Source organism: Ochotona princeps, chromosome 14 (assembly GCF_030435755.1).
Source record: "Ochotona princeps isolate mOchPri1 chromosome 14, mOchPri1.hap1, whole genome shotgun sequence".
Lineage (NCBI taxonomy): Eukaryota > Metazoa > Chordata > Mammalia > Lagomorpha > Ochotonidae > Ochotona > Ochotona princeps.
The window spans coordinates 2,471,709-2,498,157 of record NC_080845.1 but is presented as its reverse complement, the minus strand read 5'-3'; the positions used below and the strand labels follow the sequence as shown (position 1 = coordinate 2,498,157).

Sequence of the window (26,449 nt, the reverse complement as noted above, 5' to 3'; positions counted from 1 at the left end):
GCGAGCGCTGCAACATCAGGTGTCAAAAGTTGTGAGGGTGTAAGCAACTGTTTCCTTATCCTGACGCACACAGGAAAGTCCTGGGTGAGCTCTGTCTGGAATGATACAATGTGGGCCGTTTGTGTGTCTGGCTTCTAACATGTTTGAGCGACACACCTGTGCTGCTGTGTAGGAGCAGGTGACCGGTTCTCATTGCTGTGTAGTATCACAGTGGGTGAGCAGGCCCCACACGGTATGTTCTGTGGTCACCGTATGTTCTGTGGTTGTCAGCTGCAGGGTCGTGGTAATTGATGCTTCCCTGAGTGTCTGGCATGTGTCATCCCCTCCCCACCCCCAGTGCCCGTGCTGCTAGTTGAAGGGGAATTGCTGGGTCCTGGGTTGGTGTATGCTGAGCTTCCATCCCATCCTCCTGCCACTGGTGACGTGTGGGGGGCAGAGTGGTTCTGTATCCTTGCCAGCATTTGCGACTTTCCCTGCTTTTTATTTGAGCCCTTCTACAGCTGTGTCTTGGGTCGGCCTGTGGCTCTATTTGCAATTCCTGAGGGAGAGTGGAGGTGGGCCTCCCGGTCTGTGTTTTTTGTCCACTGAGAAGCCTGGCTGGTCTTGGGCCAGGTCTCCTACATGGGTGGCTGGAAGCTAAGGCTTGAGCCAACGTGCTGCCTCCCGGGGTCCACACACGCAGGAGGCTGGAGTGTCTGTCCTGAGAAGCACTGCATGTCCACCTCCCGGCGGACACTGTGCTCATGTGTGTTCTGTGAGGTGACCTTCCTCCGTTCCCTGCAGACCTGCACGTGGGGCTCAGGGTCCACTTCCCCGGCTCTCAGTGCTGTTGCTCTGCGGCTCTCCTGCTGTGGTGGGAGTTGCCCACGTCTGGCTCCCATTCCCCCCCCCTTGCTTTTCCGTGGAAGCACGGAATCAGCCTGAGGATTCCCATGGGAAAAGGGAACTGACTGAGATTTTTAAAAAAGGTTTATTCATTTTTATTGGAAAGTCAGATATACAGAGAGGAGGAGAGACAGAGAGGAAGATCTTCCCATCCATTGGTTCATTCCTCAAGTGACCACAGCAACCAGAGCTTAGCCAATCCAAAGCCAGGAGACAGGAGCTTCTTCCGGGTCTCCCATGCAGGTGCAGGGTCCAAGGCTTTGGGCCGTCCTCGACTGCTTTCCCAGGCCACAAGCAGGGAGCTGGATGGGAAGTGGGGCCGCCGGGATTAGAACTGGTGCCCATGAGGATCCTGACACATGCAAGGTGAGGACGTTAGCACTAGGCTACAATGCTCTCGGGGCTATAGTTTGGCTTTTAGCCTGGACTTCAACACAGGGGTGTGAGCCGGATCCCAGGACCCTGGAACTGCCACAGCTGGCTAGAAAGGATGTGGACAGGTGTGGTGTGCCAGTGATGCACACGCAGGGCAAATGCTTTTTTCTGTGCAGTGCCGTCCCCGCACCTACATGGTGAGGGGTAGGAGGGACCAAACCCTACCCAGAGTCGCCCAGCTCCTGGGGTGCAGGACCGTAACCCCAGCATATTCTTTATTTTTTTTAAAGATTTATTTATTTTATTAAGTGGAGCTGCCGGGATTAGAACCGGCGCCCATATGGGTTCCTGGGGTGTTCACGGTGAGGACTTTAGCCGCTAGGCCACGGTGCCGGGCCCGCCCCAGCCTATTCTTTAGGGTGCCTTAGGCCCTACCCTGCAAGGCATCTGGGAGGGTGTACTCAGGCCACACCCCTGAGCTCCAGGCAGGTGGGTGTGTCCTTAAGGGGAGACCCTTGTACAAGCCGGGCATTTGCTGGGGGCAGCTCTGCCCCCCAGTTCTGTGCTACCTGCACCTTCTCTCCGCCTCACCTCTTCAGGGCCTGCTTGGGATTCACAGCTGCTCAGGGGGCTCATGAATTATGTACGGATGCCAGATCAATCCATCAGCACCTTGTCAAGGAAGACTCAGTGGCCGACAGCCTGGGCTTGCCACAGGGACACAGACTCAGGGCCGTGGTGCCGTGGGCTGGCACTGCTGCCCACCCCTCCCATGCCCCACCTCTCCGTTCCCCTGCCAGGGGCACGTCTGACAATGCCTTTAAAGGCAGGGCAGGGCTGACAGCGCCATGGGCTAGGCTGGCCGCAAGGGCCTGTGTGCACCCAGTGCATTCCACGAGGCTGGGCATGAAGAACAGATGCTGCCACCAGGCCAGCCGAGCGGAGGTCACCTTGGAGGTGCACGGACTCAGCCATAGCCTTGGAACTGACAGGGCAACCCCTGCTGAGCCAGGACAGTGGTCTTGGACGGACAATCACCTTGGTTCTTGCAAAGGGAGGCTCTGCTTTGTTCCGCTGGGTCCTGCAGGGCCTGGGAGCAGCCCACCCCGAAGGCTGCTGAGCCTGTCTGCCTGCTGCCCGGATGGCTTCCAGACAAGGCGCTGGCTCATCCATCATCATGTGCATTCGGCCGGCCTCCTAAGAGCTGCGCTAGGAGAAGATGCCAATAGGTGTGCACCCTTCTGCCGGGCGCCAGGGCATCGGCAATGGAACAGCACGCCCAGCCACCCCCGAAACCCTATTCATCGATCGCAGATGGGGTTCAGCACTTGTGGGGTGGTGGGATGCTACGTTTATTTTTTTCTTTTAATTTTCTCTATCAGGTTTGATTAAACCAAGGTGTGCCTGACCCTGTCAAGCCACATCAAAACAGGCCTCTTTCCTGCATGTGGGGGGAAAACATTAGCATACATTATTGATTGATCTTCATTCAAACTAATCTATCAATGACTTTCTCTGGCTGGGTGGACTGGGGAGCCCTTAGATGCTTTGACGCAGACAGTTGGGAAGCCGCGTTTCAAAAGCGATCGGCCGTCAGCAGCCAGCGGGAGCTGCCCCTGGAATTCTGGCCGCTGTTCAAGATGCTTCTGACGCCACATCCGGGCGGTGAGTTCGTCTGCCCAGCTGTTCCTGGAGGCACTCACAGCGCCAGGGGCCAGGAGAAGCTGACACACGGGAAGGGCTGTGAGCTAAGGATGTGACGGGGCAGGGTGTTCGCCTGACTGGGCGGAGGCGTGTTCTTGTGGCACAGACTCTCCCTCCGGTGGATCCCGAAAGGAAGAAAACAACCTCACGTTGGTGGAGTTGAAGATGTGAACATAACAGACCCGGTATTTTTGAAATATGACTTATTAAAACTGGGATTATGGGGTGGGCTGGGGATGGGCTGAGGAGGGGTATATCTATTAAAAAAATGGAGTCCAGAATTAGTCTCTGACAAGGAAAACTCCAGGCCCGCATGGTGGCCCTGCTCAATTCTGCCAAATATTTCAAGATGAAAATAGCCCTGCTTTGCCACAAGTCTTGGCGAGAGCGTGGAGAGAAGGGGCATCCCCCCCAGACATTTCCTGGGGCTGGCACCATCGAAGCGCCACATCCCGAGGCATGACAACTAAGGGATATCGTGGGTCAGCCGTACTCAGGAAAACAGAAGCAAATGTATTCAACGGATTATCAGCAAAGCAAACAATAGTACAGCCATGTGGAATGTAGTTCAGGAATGCAAGGTTGGTTTAACATCCCAAATTCAATCAAAAAGAGAGAAAAAACAAAACAAAATAAAACATGAGGACCTGGCGCAGTAGCCTAGTGGCTAAAGTCCTCACCTTACACATACTGGGATCCCACATGGGTGCTGGTTCTAATCCTGGCAGCCCTGCTTCCCATCCAGCTCCCTGCTTGCGGCCTGGGAAAGCAGCTGAAGATGGTCCAAAGCCTTGGGACCCTACACTTGCGTGGGAGATCTGGAAGAGGCTCCTGGCTCCTGGCTCCTGGCGTCAGTGTTAGTTACTTAAAAAGTTTGAGTTCTTTAAAACAGTTTGAGTTCTAGTTCATGTTCATACGATATTACAATATTATTATGTGCAGCTAATTCCTGCAACCTGGTTCTTTACCGTGAGCTGAAAACACCAGACGCAACGAGGTATCTTAGGAGGTTTGTTCCAGCGGGGCAGGAACAGGGTGGAGGTGGTGGAGAGAAGGGGAAGCGGAAGGGAGGAGGGGAGGAGAGGCTGGAGGAAGAGAGGAAGAGCAAAGAAGAGAGAAGAGAGCCGCACCTGGGGCCTTTTTGTCTGCCAGGTGTGGGGGGCGGGGATTGGCAGGGATTGAGGGCAGGCCCCAGGGGATTGATGCCTAGGGATGATTGGTGAGTGGGCGGGATCGGGGAAGGGGTTGGAAGATTGGGGGTGGGATTCTCAGGTGAAATGCCAGGTTACATCTGATTGGTGGATGGCTGGACTGGCGCGAACTTCTTGAGCTGTGAGGAAGAAATGGCGCCGGTTCAGGGTGGGATATTCGAATAACTCCTTACAGTCGGATCAGCTCAGCTCAGCTCCAGCCGTTGCAGCCACTTGGGGAATGAAGCAATGTTCCTTCTCTGCCTCTCTGTATATCTGACTTTCCAATAAAAATAAACAAACCTTTAAAAAAAATAAATCTTAAACAAAACAAAACGTGAGCTTGTTGACATTGATGGAGAATATGTAATGGCTGAAACTCAACATCATTCATGAAAGAAGAAAAAAAAACACCCAGAAATAGCAGGAAACTTCCTTAACTTGATAATGATAGTTGCTACAATGCTGTAGCAAATACTGCGGCTCACGGCAAGTGAATAAAGTTCTGCCCGTGCTGGTCAACTTTCTGTCATGGCTGGCTAGGAAGAAAATAAACTTGTTTAGCTCGAGGGCTTGATGTGGGTTCTGGTTAAGGCGTCATGGGGCTGTGGGACCGAGAGATGACACCTCAACGGAGGAACTGGCTGGGCTAGCAGCAGGCGTCGTATCCACGCCCCCCCGAGAAGGCCTCAGCTCCTTCTAACGCAGCCTCCTGTCCTCTGAGAACTTTCCACTGTCTTAGTGCACACCATCTCCCCACCCCGCCACCCCGGGGACTCTGCCTCCAACACGCTGGGCGACAAATCTCATCTGACCCGGAAGTGAAACCAGGAAGCAGGGATTTTCCCTGTCTCCATGCATGACATCACCTGTACCACCAATACAATACTGGCCAATGTGATAAGACAAGGGAAAAAAAACAGATGGGAGGCCACTGTTACCCAGAGAGTCCAGAACTGTGCATGTGGGGGGTCCGCTGGAATCTCCAGGCCACAGCTGAAGTCAGTGAGGTTTCTGGGTATGAGTTCCGACTCCTCAGGTTTCCTGTTTCTTCTCTGGAGGCAACAGGGCTGTACTTAGGGCTCCTTATGGGAGCAGTCAGCATTAGGGAAGTGGGTGAGGGGGTCGGAGTCCTCTCTGCGCAGATCCCTTTGCGATTTCAAAATAGCCAGTGCTTTGGGGCCAGCATGATGGCACAGATGCCTAAGCCTCTGTCTGTGTTGCTGGCATCCGACAGGGGCGCCTATCTAACCCAGCCCCCCACCGCTGTGCCTGGGAACGTACGGAGGAGGGTTCAGGTGCACCTAGTCCAGAGACCCGAAGGAGGTTTCTGGCTTCTGATCAGCTCAGCTGCTGGGGCAAACCCCGGCAACAGGGGAAGAAGTTGCTTTCTTCCGGTCTGCATGGCTGCGTGTGAAGATGGAGCTTGGTGGCAGAGCTGGGTCTGTCTCAGGTGCCATGTCCCCATCGACGGCCTGCGCCAGCACTGCCCTAAGCGCCTCTCCTCGCAGGACACCTGTCACTGGGCTAGTGCCCGCCCTGCTGGCCTCCAGGTGGTCCCGGACTTCAGATGACTCAGCTGAGCTAAAATGACACGCTGCGATTCTGCACCCGGGTCTCCTTCAGTCGGGCCTCAACCAGGCAGCCTGCAGTCCCAGGGCGGCAAACAGGGGAGCAAAGAGGGGGCCGGTGTTCCAGAAAGCACTGTGCTGCCAGCATCCTTGGACACAGGTGTGCGACAGCAGGCAAGACATATCTACTGCTTACTCTTCCTGTTAAAGATTTTGTTTATTGGGCCTGGCATGGTAGCCTGGTGGCTAAAATCCTGGCCGTGCTCGTGCTGGGATCCCATACGGGAATTGGTTTGTGTTCCAGCTGCTCCATTTCCCTTCCAGCTCCTTGCTTGTGGCCTGGGAAAGCAGTCGAGGACGGCCCAAGGCCTTGGGTCCTTGCACCTGCATGGGAGACCTGGAGGAAGCTCCTGGCCTCGGACTGGCGCAGCTCCAGCTGTTGCAGGCACTTGGGGAGTGAAGCAGTGGATGGAGGATCTTTCTCTCTGTATGTCTGCCTTCCCAATTAAAATAAATAAATCTAAAAAAAATTTTTTTGTTTATTTGAAAGGCAGAGTTACAGAGAGTCAGAGAATCTTCATTTGCTGGTGCTCCCCCCAAATGGTCACAACTGGGGCTCGGCTGAAGCTTGAAGGGTAGAATTCCCCCCTGGGTCTCCAGGTGGACCGGTGGTGGGACTCAAACCAGCATTCCTGGGATGTCAGTTTCACAGGTGGTGGCTTAACCCACTGTGCCACAGCACTCACTTATGCAATAAGCTTTGTGCCAGATGACTAGGCTGACAGCGCCTGTGGTGGGAGCACGGGTCAGAGGGTGGCTGGGCCAGACCAGGGAGTTCCTGCAGCTCAGAATTCACGCACTTCTGACGTGGCGTTTCCCGCCAATGATGGCTTTATGGGGATGTAGCCGCACTGTGCGTGGGCGAGCATGCGTGAGGTCACAGGGCCAGGACTGCAGCGCTTAGCTCCTGCGAGTGCTTCAGGCCAGCCCAGGTACTGGCTGCGGAGAGCTGAGACCAGCCATGGTGCCGACAGGCCCCGGCAGGCCAAGCTGGGCCAGGGCCATGGTGGAGTGGGAGGCAGCTGCTTGAAGACACGCACGCGTGCTAACTACGCTCGCTGGGAGTGTGACAGGCTGGTGGGAGACGCGTCCACGCGCCTTTGGCGCAATGGCAGGGAGGACACTGTGAGGAATCACGAGACACCGTGCCTGTGGAGACCCCCTCCATGTGTGGGCCGTGTGGCATGGGCGAGTGACCCAGTGTGTGCATGTCGTGTGGACGGTGTGCTCTTGTAGGTGACTTATGTGTTGTGTGTGATTACACGTGTGGTATATGCATGTGCTGGGGGGTTCTGTGAGCACATGTGTGCCGTGTGCTGTGTATATGTGAGTGTATGCATGGTGTGTGTGTGATACGTGAGACGCTGTGCTCCCGTCCCCTAGGGGAGCAGAACTCTGGCCCTGCTGTGTCCATCTCTGGAAGGCTTTGCTCCGGGCGTTACAATGATGACCAATTCTTACTTCCTTTTCTGGCTTCTAGAATTTCTAGCTTTTCAGAATAGCAGACATGCATTGTATCAGTCACATACATCTTTAAATCCCATATTGAAAGGCCTGCCTGGCACATTCCCCTGCCCTGGGAATTCCCTGTGGAGCCCGGGCCTGGCCCCGGCAGCACGGGGGCCCATCGCCCCTCCCTGCTCTCTGTCTCACACTGGGCAAGCGCATTAGCCTGGCTTGTAATGTTTAAATGTGGCTCAAAGGAGAAGAGTGCTCCCTGGGTTGTCCTGCACGGTGCTGCAGTCGACTAGCTGCCAGAGAGACAGAAGCAACCTCCAGTGCCTGACGACACCGACAAGAGCAGCACAGTGGCATGGCCTACTGGGGTGGGGGTACTGGACGCTGCATGGTGCGGCTTTTGCCACCTGCAGCCTGGGGCCTGGAGCCGAGGGGCGCCTCCTGGACATGCACCTTGCCCAGTGGTGGGAGCAACAGCAGCTTCCTGCTTGTGTTTCTTGGGGGCCGGACACCTGCTCACCAAGCCCCTGGAGAGCTTCTGCTGCTGCCAGGACCCACGGATGCTAGAGACGATGCTGTGAGGGATTCCCAATGGGTCCTTGGAAGATGGGAGACTTGTTGGGGCTCAGGACAAGTCTACCTGAGTGCCAGGGCAAGGGACAAGGGAATCAGGGCCTGGGCCCCCCCGAGCTCATCTAAGCCCTTGGCAGGGACAGAGGAGTTCCGAGAGGTAGCACAGCTGGCCCCGACTCCTGGCAGGCTGGGACGCAGAGGGAAGAAAGTAAACCAGGGACCTGGGGTTAAAAAAAATTAAAGTTGTTTGCCACAACTTGATGGCTTAATCAGCCCATCGATCTCATTTCCCAGGGCTGAGAGGGTAGCAGGAGTGCTGAACCGAGATGAAAAATGCATGAGGGGCCCGGGAGGCCGGGGACGGGAGAGGAGCCTGCTGGCCAGCTCCATCTGTCCAAGCCAGGCAGACAGGAGGTGGGAGCCCCGGGCTAGGCTGCAACCTCCAGCACCCAGCAGCCACTGTGTCCCGGGAGGCCGGCCTCATCTCCCGACTGTGGCTGCAGCCCACGGGCTCTATCCGCCGGCGTGTGGGCCTCACGGGAGGCCGGTGGAACATGAGAGAGGAGAGCCGGGGGCAGTCCTCTCCAAGCTCCAGCTGGGAGCTCCCTTAGAAGGTGGCGATGGGCAGGTACCTGGTGGGCAGCTCAGCACCAAGGACACACCCGGGCTGGGCCCAGTGCTGCCTTTGAGAGTGGCAACGGGGAGCAGGCTGGCAGAGGAGGGGTATTAACACTCGGGGGGTCAGTCATGCGAGGCCCTGTGCCACACGGTTCTACCCAGTGGTCAGCCAGCAGGACCCAGCACCTTGGCCAGCCCTGCCCCGCTGCAGGCCTCTAGGCCCTGGCTCCTGGGCTTGGCAGAGACTGGCAGGTTGTCCTGTGGAGTCCCAGTTGCCAGGGAAACCAGCCACACACCATGCTCTATTGTGCGTGCGCGCCTGTTGGCGGCAGCAACCCTGCCAGACGCTCCTGCAACAAACACGTGAGGCGCTTCAGAGAGCCCACTGAAGTACAGACTCTAGAACAGCCTGCAGGGATTCCAAAAACCTTTCTGTGGGCCGGCGCTTTGGTGTGGTGGGTTGAGTCTCCGTGCTGATATCGCACATGGGCACTGGCTTAAGTCTCGGCTGCTCCACTTCCAATGCAGCTCCCCGCTAATGGCCTGGGAAAGAAGTGGAAGATGGCCCATGTGCTTTGGCCCCTGCACCCATGTGGGAGGCCCAAGGACGTTCCTGGCTCCTGGCTTCAGCCTGGCCCAACCCTGGCCATCGTGGCCATCCAGGGAGTGAGCCAGCAGATGGCAAATCTTTCTTTTTCTGCAACTCTGCCTTGCAAATGAATAAGTCCTTGGAAAAGTTTCTGCAGCAAAATTATCTTCCAAGTTTATGTCTATGTGGTCCTCTATGTGGTCCTATGTCTGTGGCGTCCCCACGGGCCCAGCGGGGCGTCCTGGGACGGTCAGGACCCAGGCAGCACTGCGTCCCCACGGGCCCAGCGGGGCGTCCTGAGACGGTCAGGACCCAGGGACACTACCCAGCACTGAGGCGTCATGGTGGGGTGGGGGGATGATTGCATCTTTGGTGCCGGTCCTGGCTGGGTGGCCTGTGACCCAGCTTCGGCCGTGTGTGCCTCACCCTGAGATGGAAGGAACAGGGTGCCCACGTGGAGGGGGAGCAGTGGCTGTGACCGGGTGTGGGAGCACCTTGGTCTCAGGTCGGCAGGAACAAGCAGGTGCACAAACCCTGGACATCGCATCCTCTGCCCCTGGGCCCTCCCTTCCCTGACAGGCCTCGATTGTCCCAAGTGCGCCTAGGTGCAGCGGGATATGGGTGCAGCTGGCCACCCTGCCTGTGCCGTGCGCACCGAACTATGGCTCAGTCTCTCTCAGTCTGTCGCTGATTTCAGACTGGCTCTGAGATGGGCTGAGACTGCTCTGGAGGAACGAATAAGCCCCTTCAGGCTGTACTTGGGATGAGCCGTGACCTTCAAGGGCGAGCTCTTCAAGCGCTAATAATACTCAACTCCCTTTGCCCGACTTAAGGAGCTGGGGTGGGCAGGGGCTGCGGCAGGGGCAAGGAGCAGGCTTGTCAAGGGGAGTGAAGGATAGTTAGACCCCACCCCTGCAGCTGGCAGCTGCACCTGCCTTGTGTGAGCAGGTGAGGCAGGACCGGGCTCTGCTGTCACTCTCGCTGGGCTCCCTGCCCACCCCTGCCCTGCCCCCGATCCAGGCCGGGTATAGTAGGGGCTAGAGCCAGTGGAGAACCCTCATGCCGAAGCTGTCGCCCTCCCCATTGCGGGTGACCTTAAAAGGCTCTCCATTTAGCACCGGGCCCCGCTCTGGCGCTCCAGACGCGATGGTGGACGGTGTGTTCACAGTAAAAGCTCAGCGCTCGGCACTGTGAAAGGCCAAGCCCCCCTCGGCCCCCAAAGGCCAAGCCCCCCTCGGCCCCCAAAGGCCAAGCTCCCCTCGGCCCCCAAAGGCCAGCTCCCATTTTAGCACAAAGAGGGAACAAAACAAAAAAAAAAGACCAGGACAACCTTCGCAGGCCTCCTGGTGCTGGCAGCAAGGATCTGGGATGGGGTTTGCATGCTGCGGCCCAGGGACAGCTGGGTCTATGGTGACTTGGGCCCCAGCATGCCTGTGTGGCCCCTCTGCCAGTTCCCGTGGGAGACCCCCAACCCCTCTACGGGATTAAACTGAGCACGCGCTGCAGGGGTCAGACAGCATCCTGCCATCGGAGCGCCCAACCATGGCCGCGCTCCTGGGGGTGAGTGGTGGTGAGGACAATCCTGGAACACGGCCTCTGTCTTCGGTACCCTCCAGGGGGATGGACGCCAACCCACAGCCAGGGCAGACTCACCCAGTCCCTAGGCAGGCGTACAGTGCTCTCTCTCTTAATGAGCATGTGGGGATTTGGTGAACAAGCCCAGCCCCTCCTACCTCCCTGGATGTCAAACGGACTATTTGCCCCCTGACCTCTGCCCCTGACCTCTGCCCCCTGACTGCAGCAGGAAAGTCTTGAGGGTTAACTGGTTCCCCCAGCATTTATGCTTTCTCCAGCCCCTTTATTAGGGACTGTTGAAGGAACAATGTAACTGCAGGTACCACCCTGTCCCACTGCTGACCCGAGAACCTAAGTCCCCAGCGTCGCCTGACCCTGAGGGGACGTCACCTGTCCGTGACCTGAGGGAAGCCGTGACCTGCCCGTCGCAGCTCCAGGCCTGTTCTCTACCCGACGGGCCGGGCGGGGTGGGAGCCTGGCAATGCCAGCAGGGGGCGCTCTCAGACGTGCCGCATGATTCCCTTGGGGCCAAATATGCAGCGCCCATCCTCGGCAATTTGCTCACACACTTAGACACCTCTGAGGAGTGCGGGGTCATTTGGCGCAACCCTGGTCACGCTGTGGTGGCTGCACCCGAGCCCCGTGGGCCGAGCGGCTCGGAGAGCTGCAGGGGCTGTTACTACCTGCCCAATGTTCTGATCCAGGGTCTTCCAGCAGGGGGGTGGCCTGTCACAGAGGAGCTGTCACCCCATGGAGTGGACAGCGGCAGCTGCCAAGCCAGGACAGACCAACTAAGTGGGGGACTATGTGCCCCCAACTGCACAGTAAGCCTCTCCGTACGCCTCCCGCTGGCGCTCAGCACGCACGCCCGAGCGCCAGGGAACGGCTCGTCCTTGCAAGGGGCAGCCGCGCTGCAGGGTCCCGAAATGCCGGCCGCCCCCAGAAAGCAGGCATGGCCCCCGGAGGGGCTGCTCTTTCGTTGGTTCTTTCAAAAGCTTGACTTTTTCGATTTGAAAGGTAGAGTGACAGGGACAGACAGAGTTGTCTGTAGTCCATCCGCTGGTTTTCTCCCCAAATGGCTGCCAGGGCCAGGAATGGGCCCGGCTGAAGTGAGGAGCAGGGCTCCATTCAGGTCTCCCAAGCGCTGTTGTCCTCCCCAGTACATTCTCAGGGAGCTGGAGGGGAAGTGGAGTAGCCGGGACTCGAACCAGTGCTTCGATATGGGATGCCAGCATTGCACCACAACGCAGACCTCCAGAGGGGCTCTTTAAAATCACACTGAGGGCCCGGCAGCGTGGCCTAGCGGCTAAAGTCCTTGCCTTGAAAGCCCCAGGATCCCATATGGGCGCCGGTTCTAGTCCCGGCAGCTCCACTTCCCATCCAGCTCCCTGCTTGTGGCCTGGGAAAGCAGTCGAGGACGGCCCAATGCATTGGGACCCTGCATCCGTGTGGGAGACCCGGAAGAGGTTCCTGGTCCCGGCATCGGATCGGCGCGTACTGGCCCGTTGTGGCTCACTTGGGGAGTGAAACATTGGATGGAAGATCTTCCTCTCTGTCTCTCCTCCTCTCTGTATATCCGGCTTTCCAATAACAATAAAATCTTTAAAAAAAAAAGTAAATAAAATCACACTGAAAGATATCCTCCTTCAAAAGGCAAACTGACTCCCACAATCCCTGAGCTGAGTGTATAAGGTGCGTTAACAAACAGGAAACAAGGTCTCCTGCTGGGTACAAAAGGTTTATTGCTTACAAAAATAAGTTACAGAGAGGCCCAGCAGGCCCAGGGCAGCTCGAAGGAACACAGGACTCGTTGCAGCGACAGCTCAACATAGATTCCACATGCAGATGGGCAGGGACTTGCCAGCACAGCCCCGCACACGGAGGGAGGACGCCTGGTGTCGGCGGGGCTCACTGTCGGCAGGTGTCATGGAACGCTTCGAGGGTGCGGAAGTCCCTCCAGGTGGGCGGCAGGCCTTCCTGCAGGAACTTCCCGCAGCGCTGGCAGGGCGCCTGGAACAGCTTCACGTAGCTCCTCAGCCAGGTCTGCAAGGGAAGTGAGGGCTGAGTGAGGCTGACACCTCAGTTTGGAGGACCTGGGCTGGGACCCTGGAGGGGCCCTGGGAAGCTGTCTTCTTGCTGACTCTCAGGGCCCAGCTCTCCTCACCCCTGCCACCTGCAGCACAGGGACAGGCTCCCGCTCAGCTGCTCCACTTCCCCTCTAGCTCCCTGCTAACGTGCCTGGAGAGCAGCTGGGTGTGGCACCAGTGCTTGGGCCCTGCACCCATGTGGGAGACCTGGAGGGAGCTCCCGGCTCCTGGTTCTGGCCTGGTTTCCAGGCCATCTGGGGAACCAGCAGAGATGATTTCTCCCTCTGTGGCTTGGCAGTTCAATTAAGCAAAAAACAAAAATCAAAAAAACAATCAAAAAGAAACTGCCCCCAGAGGCAGGGAAGCCGGTGAACTCCTGCAGGCCTGGGCCAGGGGGTCACGGTCACGGCCGGTGAACTCCTGCAGGCCTGGGCCAGGGGGTCATGGTCACGGCCATGTGCTGAGGAAGATGTGAACGAGATGGCAACTGGAGCGACTGGCCATCATGGAGAGCCACATGCCTTGGCACTCTTACAGTCTCTACTTCCTGTCGCCATGTGGCTGGGCACACCAGGGGACAGGCTGGACAGGCCTCCTGCCGCTGGCACACAATTAACAGTGTGCATGCGCAGCGTGGCTCACAGAGCAGCTCAAGGAGACTCGCTCACAAAGGAGACAAACTCCGCTGCTCCGCCTGTAACCCGGCCTGCGAGCGGCAGGCCAGTGAGCAGGGCACAGGGACACTGCCGCTGGATGTCCTCTTGACCTGCGCCCCTGGGGAGGCCGGGACTTGTGGCCGAGTCTATGCAGCACTGAGCACACAGCACCCCTCACGGATGTCTGCGCCATGTCGGGGCTCGGGGACCCCTCCGACAGCTGCTGGGAGATGTTTGGGGTTTGGCCTAAACACAAGCAGGTCCTTCTGTGCTGAGTGAACCAAGTCCTCCCCTGCACCGCAAGGCAGTGGGCAGAGGGCAGCCGGGCGCTGTGCGGGCTAGAGGCGGACTCTCACATTGGCGGCCAAGGCCCCCAGCTGCCCTGAACACAGCAGTGGGGCTCGGGCCCCCGTAAGGGAGCAGGTGCATGGCCATGCCCTGCCTGGCTGGGAACGGGATGTCTTGGTAGAGGGCTCCCACCTGGTGGCCTTTCTCACTTATGGCAAGGCATTTCAGAGGTGGAGCCCTGGGCCGTGAGCCTGGCCTGGGCAGCAAGCAGGGACAGTGGCTGGCCTATTCAGCACGCTCAGGTCCAGCTGTCACTGCTGCCCAGGCCCATGGGGGACCACAAGATGAGCGCTGGTGACCTCATTGGGGTGGGGGAGGACAAGGCCTCCCCTGCAGTGTGTGGACTTCGTGCCACATCTGATGTCCAGCTTCCGGTGGCTGACCCATGACAAGAGCAGGTGGGAACCTGGATGGCCGCCAGGGGGCTGTGCCACCTGAGCTGCACCTGTGATGACCCCAGGATGCGCCATCTGGAGGGTCTGCGCATGCGCAGCACCCGGCTCAGGACAGGCACAGCCATGCATCCAAGGAGCCACCGGATGGCTGAGTCAGCGCTGGCAACTGGGATGATCACTTTCCAAACCTGCGCTGCCCAACAGCAGCTGGCCTCCACACCTGCAGCCCCACCCACTGCTGGGGCGCCCCAACAGCGGGCTCACCCAGGGGCTGTGACTCCGGACGCCACTCACCATGAAGGAGCGCACGACGACGTCCGGCATCTGGGGCAGCTGGTAGTGCAGCAGGGCGGTGGTGGCGTGGTCTGTCACCTGGGGACGAAAGACACCGCTGGCGTCAGCTGATGGCGGGCGGAGAGCGGGGGAGGGGAGGCACGCTCTTCCCCATGCAGATGCAGGCGTGTCCAGACGGCGCCTGGACAATTCTCACACAGGGCTGGGGGCCAAAAGGACACGGGAGTGTGTGTGCGGAGCAACAGCAGCTGGCGGCCTCGACAGGCGGGGGAGGAGACCCTGCGGCACATGGCACGCCTGCGCACTGCATGGCTGCTCCCTCTCATTCCCACTGGGTCCTCCATGGTGGCCATGGGTGTCCCCGCGCTCACCCCGGGGCTTCTCAGGGTCTTTTCCCTGAGGCCTGTGATCACGGAGGAGCAGCCAGTCACTCAGGCAGACCCTCCGACCAGCTCCCCTCCCCTTCCCCTACCGGACGGTGCATCTGTCGTGTGGCAATAGGACCCCTGCCCCTCCAGATCCCCTCTGACAAAGGGCTTGGCCTAGGTCCCTTGCAGCCCTACAGTGCCATGACGCCATGAAGTGCTAACACCTGTTATCAATCAGCCAATTAATAGATTATCCCTAACTAGCCGGTTGTGTTCCCACTAATGCTTTTCTTGATTGGCCTCATTAGGGATTCCTGGTGTTGCAAACGCTGTGGTTGAAGAAGCCAAGGAAAAACCTGACACTGTCATTATCACTGAGAGCACCAAGAAACCCAGACTGGCATGCCCACCAGCCCTCCACCGACACCTGGCCTGAGAATGCCACAGTGGGGGGTGCTGATGGCCAGGGCAGCAGCTGAGCCGGCTGAGCGGGCGGGCGCCACAACGGCCGACACAGCCCGCTGGGCTGGCCCTGGCTCTGGCCTCTGGGGGACTCTCAGCCTAGCTCGCCCCTGGAACAAATGCACCGGGCCAGGGAGGACGGGCGGAGCTGGGAGCGCACCCCCACGGCCCGCCTGCTGGAGCAGTGGCTGGTCAGCTCAGGGGGCAGGGCAGGCGCCCTGCTGGAAGGAGAAAGAGGCCCCCCCATGCCCACAGGCCTCGGCGGTCAGTGACCGGTGGGGCTTTCCTGGAAACGCAGCCTCAGCTCCCGTATCCAATGTCACCAAGAAATCCTTACCCAAGTGACTTTCAAGATAAATGAGACTGACTCCCCCCAGCCGGCCGTTATTTCTGGCATTTCTGACAGACAGCTTTCTAAAACGAGCAAAGCTTTTTTTTTTTCTTCTTCCCTAAACAGTAGTAATGATAACTTTGCAAATGGGTGATGGTGACAGGGGCTGTGGAGGGGAGAGTAGGGGATTGATTGTAAAACATGGGCCAGCCAACGGGGCCCACTCATTTTCCTGCCGAGGAGACTGGCTAGAGCTGCTTCATGGCTAAACACACTCGTCCCCACCTTCTTGCCAAATACAAGGGGGGCACAGCTCCTGGCCAGTCCTTCTCTTCATGCTGGGTTTCATTTTTAAGCTGTCCGGACAGAGCCTGGCCGCCATGGAAAAGAAGGCCGACCGGCCCTTCTGAGCCGGGACTGTCTGTGGGCGCCACCTGAGGCGGACCCGGGGTGGGACCACTGTGCCCATCTCTGAGGCTGGGGCTGGCCTGGGCTCCGCCTCTCAGAGCCATCAGGCAAAGATCAGCTTCATGGTCCTCGTGAGCACTCGGTGCCTCCAGACCCGGCCCCCACACAGCCAGTGCCCCAGGAACTGAGTGCTGGCCCAGGTGCCCACAGGCGACAAGACTGTCCCAACACACCCTGCCCCAGCCCTGCGCCCCCTGGGCCCTCTGCCTCCTCCCTAAATGACCCTGGAACTTGACCTCTTCTGGCTGTACCTGGTGAGACAGGCATAGTGCTGAAATGAAAATCCCCGGTGGCGCCCTGGTGCACAGCTCAGACACCAGCAGCCCTGCACGGTGGGCTCCAGCCACCCCCCAGCACCCTTCCCCAGTTCCTGCACCCCCTTCTGAGCTGGGGCAGAGCTGGACTTGCTCGGTGGGGCTCGCTGCCCTGCCTCAGCTCTTTTCTCGCCACTTGGACTCTGATCTCCCTGACCCAGCCCAGCATGGACATGTGGCGACAACCCAACAGCACGCGAGCTGAAGCTGCCGCCAAGGACAGGAACCTGTGTGCAGTCGGCCCTCTCGGGGCCATGCTAGCCCTGGAGTTGGAAGCTTGGGCAGGGCCAGGAATGCAGCTGGCCTCCTGGGCTGGCCCTGGGGGGTGGAGGTCCTGTTGCACAAAGGTAAGCAGAGGCCAGTGAGGGTGTGTGTGTGTCACACAGCTCAGCATTCTGCTAAAAAAGCAAGCTGTGATGAGGGTGGCCATGCAAGGGCTGGGAGCTGCCCTTGTGGCAAGCCTGGTGGAGCCTGCCAGCCAGTGTCAGCATGCTGGTCACCAACATTGCCACGGGGTCCACATAGCACAGGGAGACCTGCCCCTCCCCCGTAGGGGCCTGCATTTGATTTGTTGGCACGAAACAAAGGAGTGCCACTTGGGACCCTTGTTCTCGCGCACATGAAGCAGCAAGACCTCACAGGGATCCTTTGCAGTGGCTGCAATAGGTTGGAGGGATTATTTCTGGAAGGTTTTTTTTAGGCCCCAGGTGCTTAGGTCCAAGATAGTCCCCCCGACCCTCGTGCCCCTCTGGCCACTCACACTGCCATTTCTGAGGGGACGGCAGCTGACAGAGGATCAGAAGAGGCCCATGGCCACACAGCTGGGCGGGCCAGCTGGCATCAGAGCCAGCAGGGGTCAAGTCCTCCCCCTGCCCGCTACAGGTCGCCGAAAGCTCTCCAATGTGCAGAGAAAGGCGCAGGCCCAGTTGTGCTGCCTGCAGAGCTGGGTCTCTGGCAAGTGCAGGTGCTAAGCAGGTGAATGGCTGCAGAATGACAGAACCAGGGGAATCCATGGGACCCTGTCCCCCTACCATCCCCCACGGGCCCGAGCCCAGCCCAGCCCAACCCCCTCCCCACTGCCTGGCGTACAGCAGTGACCCAGAGCTGCCTGGCAGTGCTGGCACACGCTTCTAGGCTGGGATCCTGTCCTCCTTCCAGCTCTGCCACCGGGGAAGGGGACGCTGCTGGGAGCCAGCACAGCTACCTACCTGCTCATGCCGCCCCCTCCACGGCGGCTGCCAAGGGCAGCTCCACGCACGGCAGCGCGGACACAGAGGAACATACCCACAGCACCGACAAATCTTCCTTTCTGTCAAACTAGCCCACCTTCAATATTGTTTTGTTTTATACTTTTCAACAATAAAGCTGTTCTTTTTGCTCAAAAAACACAGTCCTGGGGCAAAAAAAAAAAAAAAAGAAGAAGAAAGAAACTGGCCTGCCATTAACTAATTTAGTGGCTGCTGCTGAGGTTGGGTCCCGGTGCTAATGAGATTCCACTGGGAGATAAAAGCCCTCCTGGGCAGCAGGTGCAGGGGGACTAATGCTGCCCGGGAGGGAGGGGGCAGGAGACCCTCGCTCTGCCTCGAGAGATGGTTTGAAAAGAAGCTGGAGTGAAGATTAAAGGGGATGGGCCTCAGGAGAGGAAGGGAGGCCAGATGGAAAGTAAGAGGGTGCGACCTAGGCCCAGGAAGGGAGGGTGCTGCTAGGAGACGCTCGGCTGGCCACAGGGGACCTGGCACAGTGGAGTCCTGTCTGGGGCTCAATGACACAGAACTGAACTGAATTTCAGTTCCTCCCAGGCACTGATGGGCAACTTCCTTTCTGGGCTCGGGAGGCCTTCGCACCCCCAAACCCACGCAGTACTGAGTGGGGTGGGGGTTTCTCTTTCAAGGGACCTTGAAACAGCTGCCAGTCAACACGTACCCCAGATTCTCCGGTGGATTGTGAGCACTGGGGGTGCCAACTGCCTCCCCCCTCCTGGAGTCTGGGCGCACAGCTGCTTCAAAGGAGACCGTGAGCTATTTTTGCCCAGCCGGGCGCTGTGCAGCCTGCAAGGTCAGCTGGGACAAAGTGTGCGTCCGGGGAGCAGCACTGCTGGGCATGGGCTCCGGTGGGAGCAGCACTGAGCATGGGCTCCGGCGGGGGCTCAGAGCCTGGGCGAGGCTCAGTATGTCTCCCTGCAGCCACTGCGGGATGTGTGCCCACGGCCGTCAGCTTGCTCAGTGCTGGGGCAGAGATTTACCCAGCACCTTGGGCCCCCGTGGGGCACCGGACTTCAAGCCCTCCGTTGGCGAGCTCCTAGCTCTGAGCAAAAGAGGGCGGGAGCTGCAGGAAGATGCCGCAGCTGGGTCCCCTCCTCCCCTGAGGGAGTGGGACCTACCACTCCTGGCAGAAGTTTCAACTCATGTTATTCTGGTCACGTGGCAGATGCTGGTGGTCCCAAGAAGCCCTCAGAAGTCTGTTCTGCACATTGAAGGGACAGGGCACAGACCAGGTGGCCACAGTGGAGATCCTGCTGCCACCATGTGAATTTGGTGCCTGGCGCCCAACTCTCCCTTGCCCGCCCTTGGCTGTGGGCACACAGAGAATAGGCTCTAGCCCACACGTCACAGGAGGGAAGGGCAAAGGACACGGTGGAGACACAGAAGGCATCGGGGTGACACTACAGAGGCCTGCCAGGGTCCTCAAAGGCGGGATGCGGGCGCAGTGAGGCGGCCAGCTCCCAGCTGGGGACGGGAGGTGCCCCAGAGCGGGACTCCCAGAACCTCTACTCAGTACACACTGCATTTCCTGGGGAGCCAGGAGACTGTCCGCAGGGACTCCTGGGCCCCAAAGCTGTCAGCATGGTGCTGCCTCTCCTTCCTCCTGGGCCCGAGTGGAGAGCTGGCAGAGGAGCACGCAGCGAAGGGCAGGCTCTGGAAGGGAACTGCTGGAACCTTCCCCAGCTTCCAGAAGGACCTCTAGGCTGGGTGCCTGGACAGTGCTACTAGGAAGCTCCCCTGGGGATAATGACTGACATGGCCACAGGTGCACAGCCCACCGTGGGTTTCTGCTTCTCACCACCAGGGAGCCAGGACTACGGCAAGACCGGGGGTGTGGAAATGTGATAACTAGTACCCACCCCTGGCCCACCCCTCCAGGCAGGAAGAGGTGGGGACAGGTTATTAGAAGTGCTCCAACGCCCAGGTCACACCCAGGAAACATGAAGTACCCAAGTGTGAAGCTGCCAATTTGGCAGAGGAGCCCAAGACTGGGTTCCCTCCAGTCACTCCCTGCACCTGTACACGAGGGGCACATCCTCAGGCCTGGATTCAAGTGAACAAAGCAGCAATTCCAAGGGACAGAGGGGCCATCAGAGGACGGTGGGACAGAGGGGTCTGTCGGAGGCCCAAGGGCAGAGGGGGCCATTGGAGGACGGCGGGGCAGAGGGGGCCATCGGAGGTGGGTGGGGCAGAGGGTCCGTCAGAGAACTTCGGGGCAAAGGGGTCCGTCGGTGGCCCGGGGGCAGTGGGGTCCATTGGAGCACGGCAGGTTAGAGGAGGCCATCTGAGGATGGCGGGGCAGATGGGCCGTCGGAGAACAGTGGGACAGATGGGCCGTCGGAGGACGGTGGGACAGATGGGCCGTCAGATGACAGTGGGGCAGAGGGCTGTCGAGGACGCTGGGGCAGAGGGGGCCGTCGGAGAAGGGGTCAGATGTGGCCCAGGCCTCAGACCTCTCGCCAGGACCTATGCCGTCATCTGTGGAGTTTCAGCAGAGACTTTTGAATGGAGCTGTGAATGAGGCTGCAGGAAAAGACTTGAGGGATTTAAACTGAGGGACTGGCACAGAGCACAGGAAGCTAACTCTGCTGTGGCACAGGCATCCCCCGTGGGCACCAGCTGGAGTCCAAGCCACTCCACTTCCCATCCAGCTCCCTGTTTATGGCCTGGGAAAGCAGCAGAGGATGGCCCAAGTGCTTGGGTCCCTGAACTCACGTGGGAGCCCCAGAAGAAGCTCCAGGCTCCCAGTCTGGGATTGGTTCATCCCTGGCCACTGTAACCACCTGGGGAGTAAGCCAGCAGATGGAAATTTTTGTTTTGTTTTTCCCTCTCTAACGTTTTCAAGTAAAGATAATGAAACATTAAAATTATAAGGGGAGCTGCTTTGACAGGCCCCCCCCCACCTGGGTAAGGGGAGCTGCTGTGACAGGCCCCCCCAGCCTGGGTAAGGGGAGGTGCTGTGACAAGCACCCCCCGCCTGGGTAAGGGGAGCTGCTGTGACAGGCCCCCCCTCCGCCTGGGTAAGGGGAGGTGCTGTGACAGGTTACAGGGCTCAGCACGGCGCCTTTCCTCCGGAGCGGGTCCTGGGTGGGGCAGCCCCCAGCCCTTGGACAGCCTACGTTTGCTGACCCCTGCTTGTGTAGGCCCTAAGTTCATTTCAAGGGCTCTGCAGACCCCCCCAGGATCCGACTACGGGCTCTTCCAGGGCTGTCCAATCCCTTGACCGTTGAAGCCCCTGGAGAGAGCCCGACTCCAGACAGGCCCGCCTTTCTGAGCAGAGTGAAGAGGTGAAGCAGGCAGGAAGGAGCACACATAATCCCCCTTAACCCAGAGCAGGGCTGAGTGTGGAGGGAGGAAGGTGCTGGTTTCTCTGCTGCCCGCATCACAATCCCTGTGCCCCCATGCCCGAGAGCTGGGCACCTGCGGCCACCACCACTGCACTTTGTCCTCCTCTGCCCAGTGAAAAACCGCGAAGCTGGTCTCTCTGCCACTCCCCGGGTCCTCCTTGCCTACCTGGAGCCATGCACCAGCCTCCCCACCCCTTTCCACAGCTGCCCGCCAGGGTCCAGCACAGCCGGGGCCACACGCGCAGCTCTGACTGCACTCCCCAAGGTGTCTGCATGACTCTGAAGGAGGGGCGAAGGCTCAGAGCAGCGCCTGCCCCTGCAGAGTCTAAATGTCAGGAGAAGGCGAGCAGTCTCTGTGACTCTGCCCTTTCAGACGGTCCCTTAGTTCTGAGTCCCATTCTCTGAGTGCACTCTGCTGGAAATGTGAGGCTATGAAAAACTGGGACCCGGCGCAAGGCTCCTCCGGGAGCATGGCGGCTCACAAATGATGGGCATCTGGGAGCAGCTGTGGGTCCACAACAAGCTACCTCCAGCCGTGCCACGTCTCCGTCCTCAGGCATGGGGTCTACCAAGGGCCTACCAACAGAGCCAGCGGCGCCTGCAGACAAAAGACAGGCCCAGCTGGATGCGGTGGTTAGGTGGGGGACTTGACATCTCAGCTCCGGAGTGATTTCCCAGCAGTGACATGGCCAGGCAAGCTGGGGTCAGCTACGTGAGGCAGTCCTCCTTACTCCTCCATGGGCCACTCCCAGGAAACAAGGGCTTCCGGCCTTCCTGAAACCCCCTGGTTCTGTGGTGGCCACCACTGCTGCTTGCGGGCAGGACAAAACACCCAGCACGTGGTGACAGCAACCATACAACACACGCCAAGGAAGTGGAGCCCTTGGGACCCTTCCTTGGGGCAGCAAGGGAGTGCCAGCTTCGTGGGGCTGCTGGGAGCAGAGGCAGGAGCAGCTGTGCTGTCTCAGCATTACAGGCTGGGTCTCGTGCAGCCATCTGGGGAGGCCCACGGGCACGGGAGTGGGTGGGCGAGGGTACACTCAGTGGCTGGCAGAGCACTGTTTCAAGCGGCAGGCAGGGAGGACTGGAGACACACAGCGGGTCCTACCAAGCTGCTCTTGCTCTGTATTCCGTGTGCAGCCACACCGTGGCCACCGGGAAAGAAGCCAAGGGCAGACCCTGCCCTGCTGTGTGCTCCCATGCCACCCGACCCTCCAGCTCTCTGCTGCCATCTCGTGTGGCAAGATGCAAGATGACAGGAAAACGGGCTTTCTGAGAGAACTGCAAACCCATTCCACAGACGATGACCCACTGGAGGCTGGACTGAGAGGATGGACGTGGCTTCCCTCTGCTCCATCACAGCCCGACAGAGAGAGAGGGCTCCTGTGTTAGCGGCCCTTAGTCCTAACCAGAGAGCACTACCCCTGTGCCCTAGCTGCTTCATGCAGTGTAGGACAATACGAGCGGTCAAGGCCATTCAGTAACAGAGAATGGCAGAGGGGACGAAGGCCACCTGGGAGGACCCCGCACAGGTCCAAGGGACACGTGAGACGAAGGCCACCTGGGGAGGGCCCCGCACAGGTCCAGGGGACACGCCACTTATCAGGTGAGAGCCTGCTCCTGTACCTCAGCACGTCTGTTTTCATGTTTCAATCACTCCACCAGGCGAGTGTCCAGCTTTACATAAATACAAAGGGTGCCCGGCAGGGTAAATCTGAGGAGGCAGAATTAAAGCAAACGCTGTCTCTCTGAACCGGACTTGGCCCATCTGTGCTGCACACATTCGGTAACTTGCGGTCAGCTTACCATCGGCATCCCAGTCACCTAACGCTACACACAGCATTAATGGGGAAGAAGAGACGCGCACAGGCCAGCAGCTGCAGGCCCCTCCCTTGAGGGGAATGGAAATGCAGCTATTGTTAAACACCAGGGTCTTCACAAGCCTGCCAGGCCCTTTGAGAGCCAGCAGAGGGTAACACAAAGGACGCCCAGATAAGAGCCAGGGACAGGGAGAGGCACAACAGCTCTGAGGGTCCGCACTCTCCTGGCAGAACAGACCAAGACTTGGGGCTGCGTGCCTTAGAATGGCCTAAGGCAGCTGCGGTGGGCCTAAGGCAGGACAGGTGAGCAGGGCGCCCTGGGACCCGGTGCCTGCGCCTGGAGACTTGGCTGAGTCTCACACGGCAACATGGCCGCACACCGGGCCCGCGGAGTCTTTCTCTGCTTGTCCAGGCCCAGGCAGGGGGGCCTGTCCTTGCAGGGCGTGTGTAGGGCACTCTCTCGAGTGTAGCTGGGGTACTCAAGGTGACAACTGCTTCATCTTTGCAACACTTTTAGTTACAGAAAAGTGGCGCAGGTGGCACACAGCTCCCACTTCACCTGGCCAGCACTGTGACCCCCTCATGACCAGGGCTGGTGTGGCCGACTCACCAAGACTCGCCCAGCCTCACGGGGCTTGCTACTCATGCCCCCTGCCTCTGCGGCCTGGCGAGAAGACCCGGCCCCTGGCCGCTTTCCTGGGCAGGCCATGCTGGGTGCTCGGCCCCAGGGCTCTGAGAAAGGCGGAAGGCGGAGCTGCTCCGACACAGCGCTGGTTCTAAGGGAGCCGGAGGCGCAGCGTTCTGTGGCCTTGGGCAATCACACACGCCTGTGCAATCACACACCAGACAGGTTCCTGCACCCCACTGCAGGGTCCCCCCAGCTCCCCTCCATGCAATAGCTGCCCACCACCATCTAAACGGAGCGTTCAATGAGCAGCCCCTGTGCGGGGCCTGGCCATGGTGACAGCAGCCAAGCATCCGAGACCAGGGTACTATTCCCACATGCTCTTTGTCTGGAGCTTATTGGGCAAAAAGAAAAACGGTAAACTTACCTTCTGGAACACCTGGTAGTTGGATTTGGACCATATATCGAGCTGAGGAGGGGAGAAAAAGGGGTAAATCATCAGAATTGATTTCGGGGGCCCAGCGGCATGGCCTAGTGGCTAAAGTCCTCACCCTGAACACACCAGGATCCCATATGCGTGCCGGTTCTAATCCCGGCAGCTCCATTTCCCATCCAGCTCCCTGCTTGTGGCCTGGGAAAGCAGTCGAGGACGGCCCAAAGCTTTGGGACCCTGCACCCGCGTGGGAGACCTGGAGGAAGCTCCTGGCTCCTGGTTTTGGATCGGCACAGCACTGGCCGTTGTGGTCACTTGAGGAATGAATCATTGGATGGAAGATCTTCCTCTTTGTCTCTCCTCCTCTCTGTTTATCTGACTTTGTAATAATAAAAAAATAAAATAAATCTTTAAAATAAAAAAAAAAAAAGAATTGATTTTAGAAAGCTTGGCCCCGGAAACGGAGCTACTTGCCCTTAGTGTGAAAACAACAGAACATTCCAAGTGCAGAATGCTGAAGAGGACCCTAAATGTCCTGGGCACGTTTCCTCTTTGTGTGGGGGGCCTCAGACAAGCGGGGGACGGAGCCCAGAGAAGTCAGCCCAGGCACCCTGGTGCTCCCAGAGGGCCAGTGGCAAGCCTGCCTGCCTGCCCTAGCTACGGCTGCATCAGGGATTTGGAGTGGGTTCAAGAGCCGTGTATTTCTTCTTTTTAGCAGTTACTATGGGATGGCTAGCTGGGCAGAAACCCCAGATCTTGGGCACCCCACCTTCTGTGGACCAAGAGGCTGCAGGGCAAGATGGACCTTGAGCGGGACAAGCCGGTTCACACCCAGGGCGCTAGAGGGCGTCATTCTAACCAACCCCGTGCATGACAGGCCAAATCAGTGTCTTCTCACCGCCTCAAGAACTTAGAAAAAATGGAGGAAGGCAAAAATAGAAATATCCCCAGTACAGCCCTGGCAGCCAGCTCAGGGACATCTCTGATATATGAGGAAACCATAAGTGTGTCCCACAGGTGCTGAAAAGTCGACTTCAATATACGCGGTGGAGCATCGAGCAAATTGAAACATCTGGCCAATGAACCTCCCGGGGCCTGGCCTTGGGGCCAGCGGGGGCCGAGGTGGCCGCCGGGCCGAGAACTGGGTTATTGATTCTGGGGCAGAAGCAGAGAATGGAGGGAGGGAGCCCCCAGGAAGGCAGGGTGTGACGGGCTGCCTTTGACCCGGACACTTCTATTCTGAGGATAACACTTCAACTTGGCTTTCATAGAACAGCTGGGCTGCACACAGGAATACGTTTGGCTCTTGTGGGTGCTTCATCTGATGTCACACAGATGTCCTGAAGGCTTCTGGGAGAGCAGGCAGGGCCAGGAGACTCCCGGGACGGCTGCTCCTGGGCTCTGCAGGGCTCCTAGGGAGGGTGGAGGGGAGCTGACCCAACTCTACCGCTCATCACTTCATCTCCTCCCTGGGTCGCAGCCCCTCTCTCCCACTCTAGCTAAAATGCTAAAAGCTTAGCCTCCGGTCGCCACCCTCTGCCTGACCCAACAGATGGGAGTCAGAAGCTTAAAGCCTCCAGGCCTGGCAGTCTTATCTGACAGATCAACAGCACTTGTGGTTCTCCCTGCAATGCAGGCTCACTCATGGCCACGGCTTCTCACATCCGACGGCAGCAGACCAGACACGCACACACACCCATGGACAACCAGCAGACGACCCTGGGGACTACGCGGCTCCCGTGTTCACACAGGTTGTGCTAAGAAGCCCACATGCAAAATGCTTGGGCGAAAACCACCTACTGGCCCAGGTGTAAGCAGGGCGGAGCCTCCAGCCTGACTGTGGATGGGCAGGACACCTGCTGCTCCTGAGGGCGCGGGAGGCTCAGACACTGTCATGGACCCCGGGGGACAGAGCCGGCCGCGTGCCTGCTCCACATCCCAGGAAAGGGCTCTAGGAACAATGGGCTCCCCTTTTGTTGGGAAGGCATGACAGGTGCTGTGGACTTGATTTTCTGCTAGATTTATGCCAAAGAAAGCCACGTGGCAGAGTGTCTGGGGTCGGTGCCCTGCTGCTGGGGGCCGAGAGCTCAGGGAGCTTCGACTCATCCCGGGGGTGATCAGCTCTGGCTCTCTCACTGTAAAGGCGGCATGGCTACCCAGCTTTCGTCGGCTGCAGTGTTCATTCTGGGAGCTGCGACCTTCAACACAACAGGGAATGACAGAACCACAGTGCCAGGAAGAAGGTGAAGCGCCCCCTGGTGCTCCGGGCAGCATCATGGCAGGTGGGGCTGCAGCTGCTGTCCCTGGATGCAGCCTCTGGAATGGGCGTCCTGGAATACAGTCTGTCCTCAAGTCTCACAGGTGACTGGTACGATGGCGCAGAAGCACGCCTGCTCCCAGGACAGGATGTCACCAGACCTCTCAGTGCATGAGACAAGAGGGGAGGACATGGACTCGCCCATTTAGTCACCGAAAACAACCAGAGGCCCCGTCCTCAGCTCCACCTGAGCCCGGGAGGGTGGGTCCTGCCCTCTGCCTGTCCTTCCCTGCGTTCTTTCTTCACGTCCTGCCAGCAGCAGCACGGTGACGAGGCAGATCGCTTCCGGTGCACAAAGAAATTGGGGGCTGAGAGTGGCTCATG

At 58.8% G+C, this 26,449-nt stretch overlaps 1 protein-coding gene across 3 annotated transcripts in view; it reads right to left on the bottom strand.

The window, feature by feature from the left end:
• Nucleotides 1-12,497: 12,497 nt before the first annotated feature.
• The window catches only part of MED27 (mediator complex subunit 27), a 175,242-nt gene continuing 161,290 nt past the window's right edge, over nucleotides 12,498-26,449 (bottom strand). For 2 of the 3 annotated variants that reach the window (XM_058672286.1, XM_058672285.1), the window contains exons 6-8: nucleotides 23,803-23,844; nucleotides 14,379-14,456; nucleotides 12,506-12,641 (exon numbers count right to left, since the gene is read on the bottom strand). In XM_058672286.1, coding sequence (XP_058528269.1) covers nucleotides 12,507-12,641; nucleotides 14,379-14,456; nucleotides 23,803-23,844 — 255 coding nt within the window. In that variant the 3' untranslated portion in view covers nucleotide 12,506. Of the gene's footprint in view, nucleotides 12,642-14,378; nucleotides 14,457-23,802; nucleotides 23,845-26,449 lie in introns of all 3 variants that reach the window. The other variant, XM_058672284.1, reaches the window with a different exon arrangement.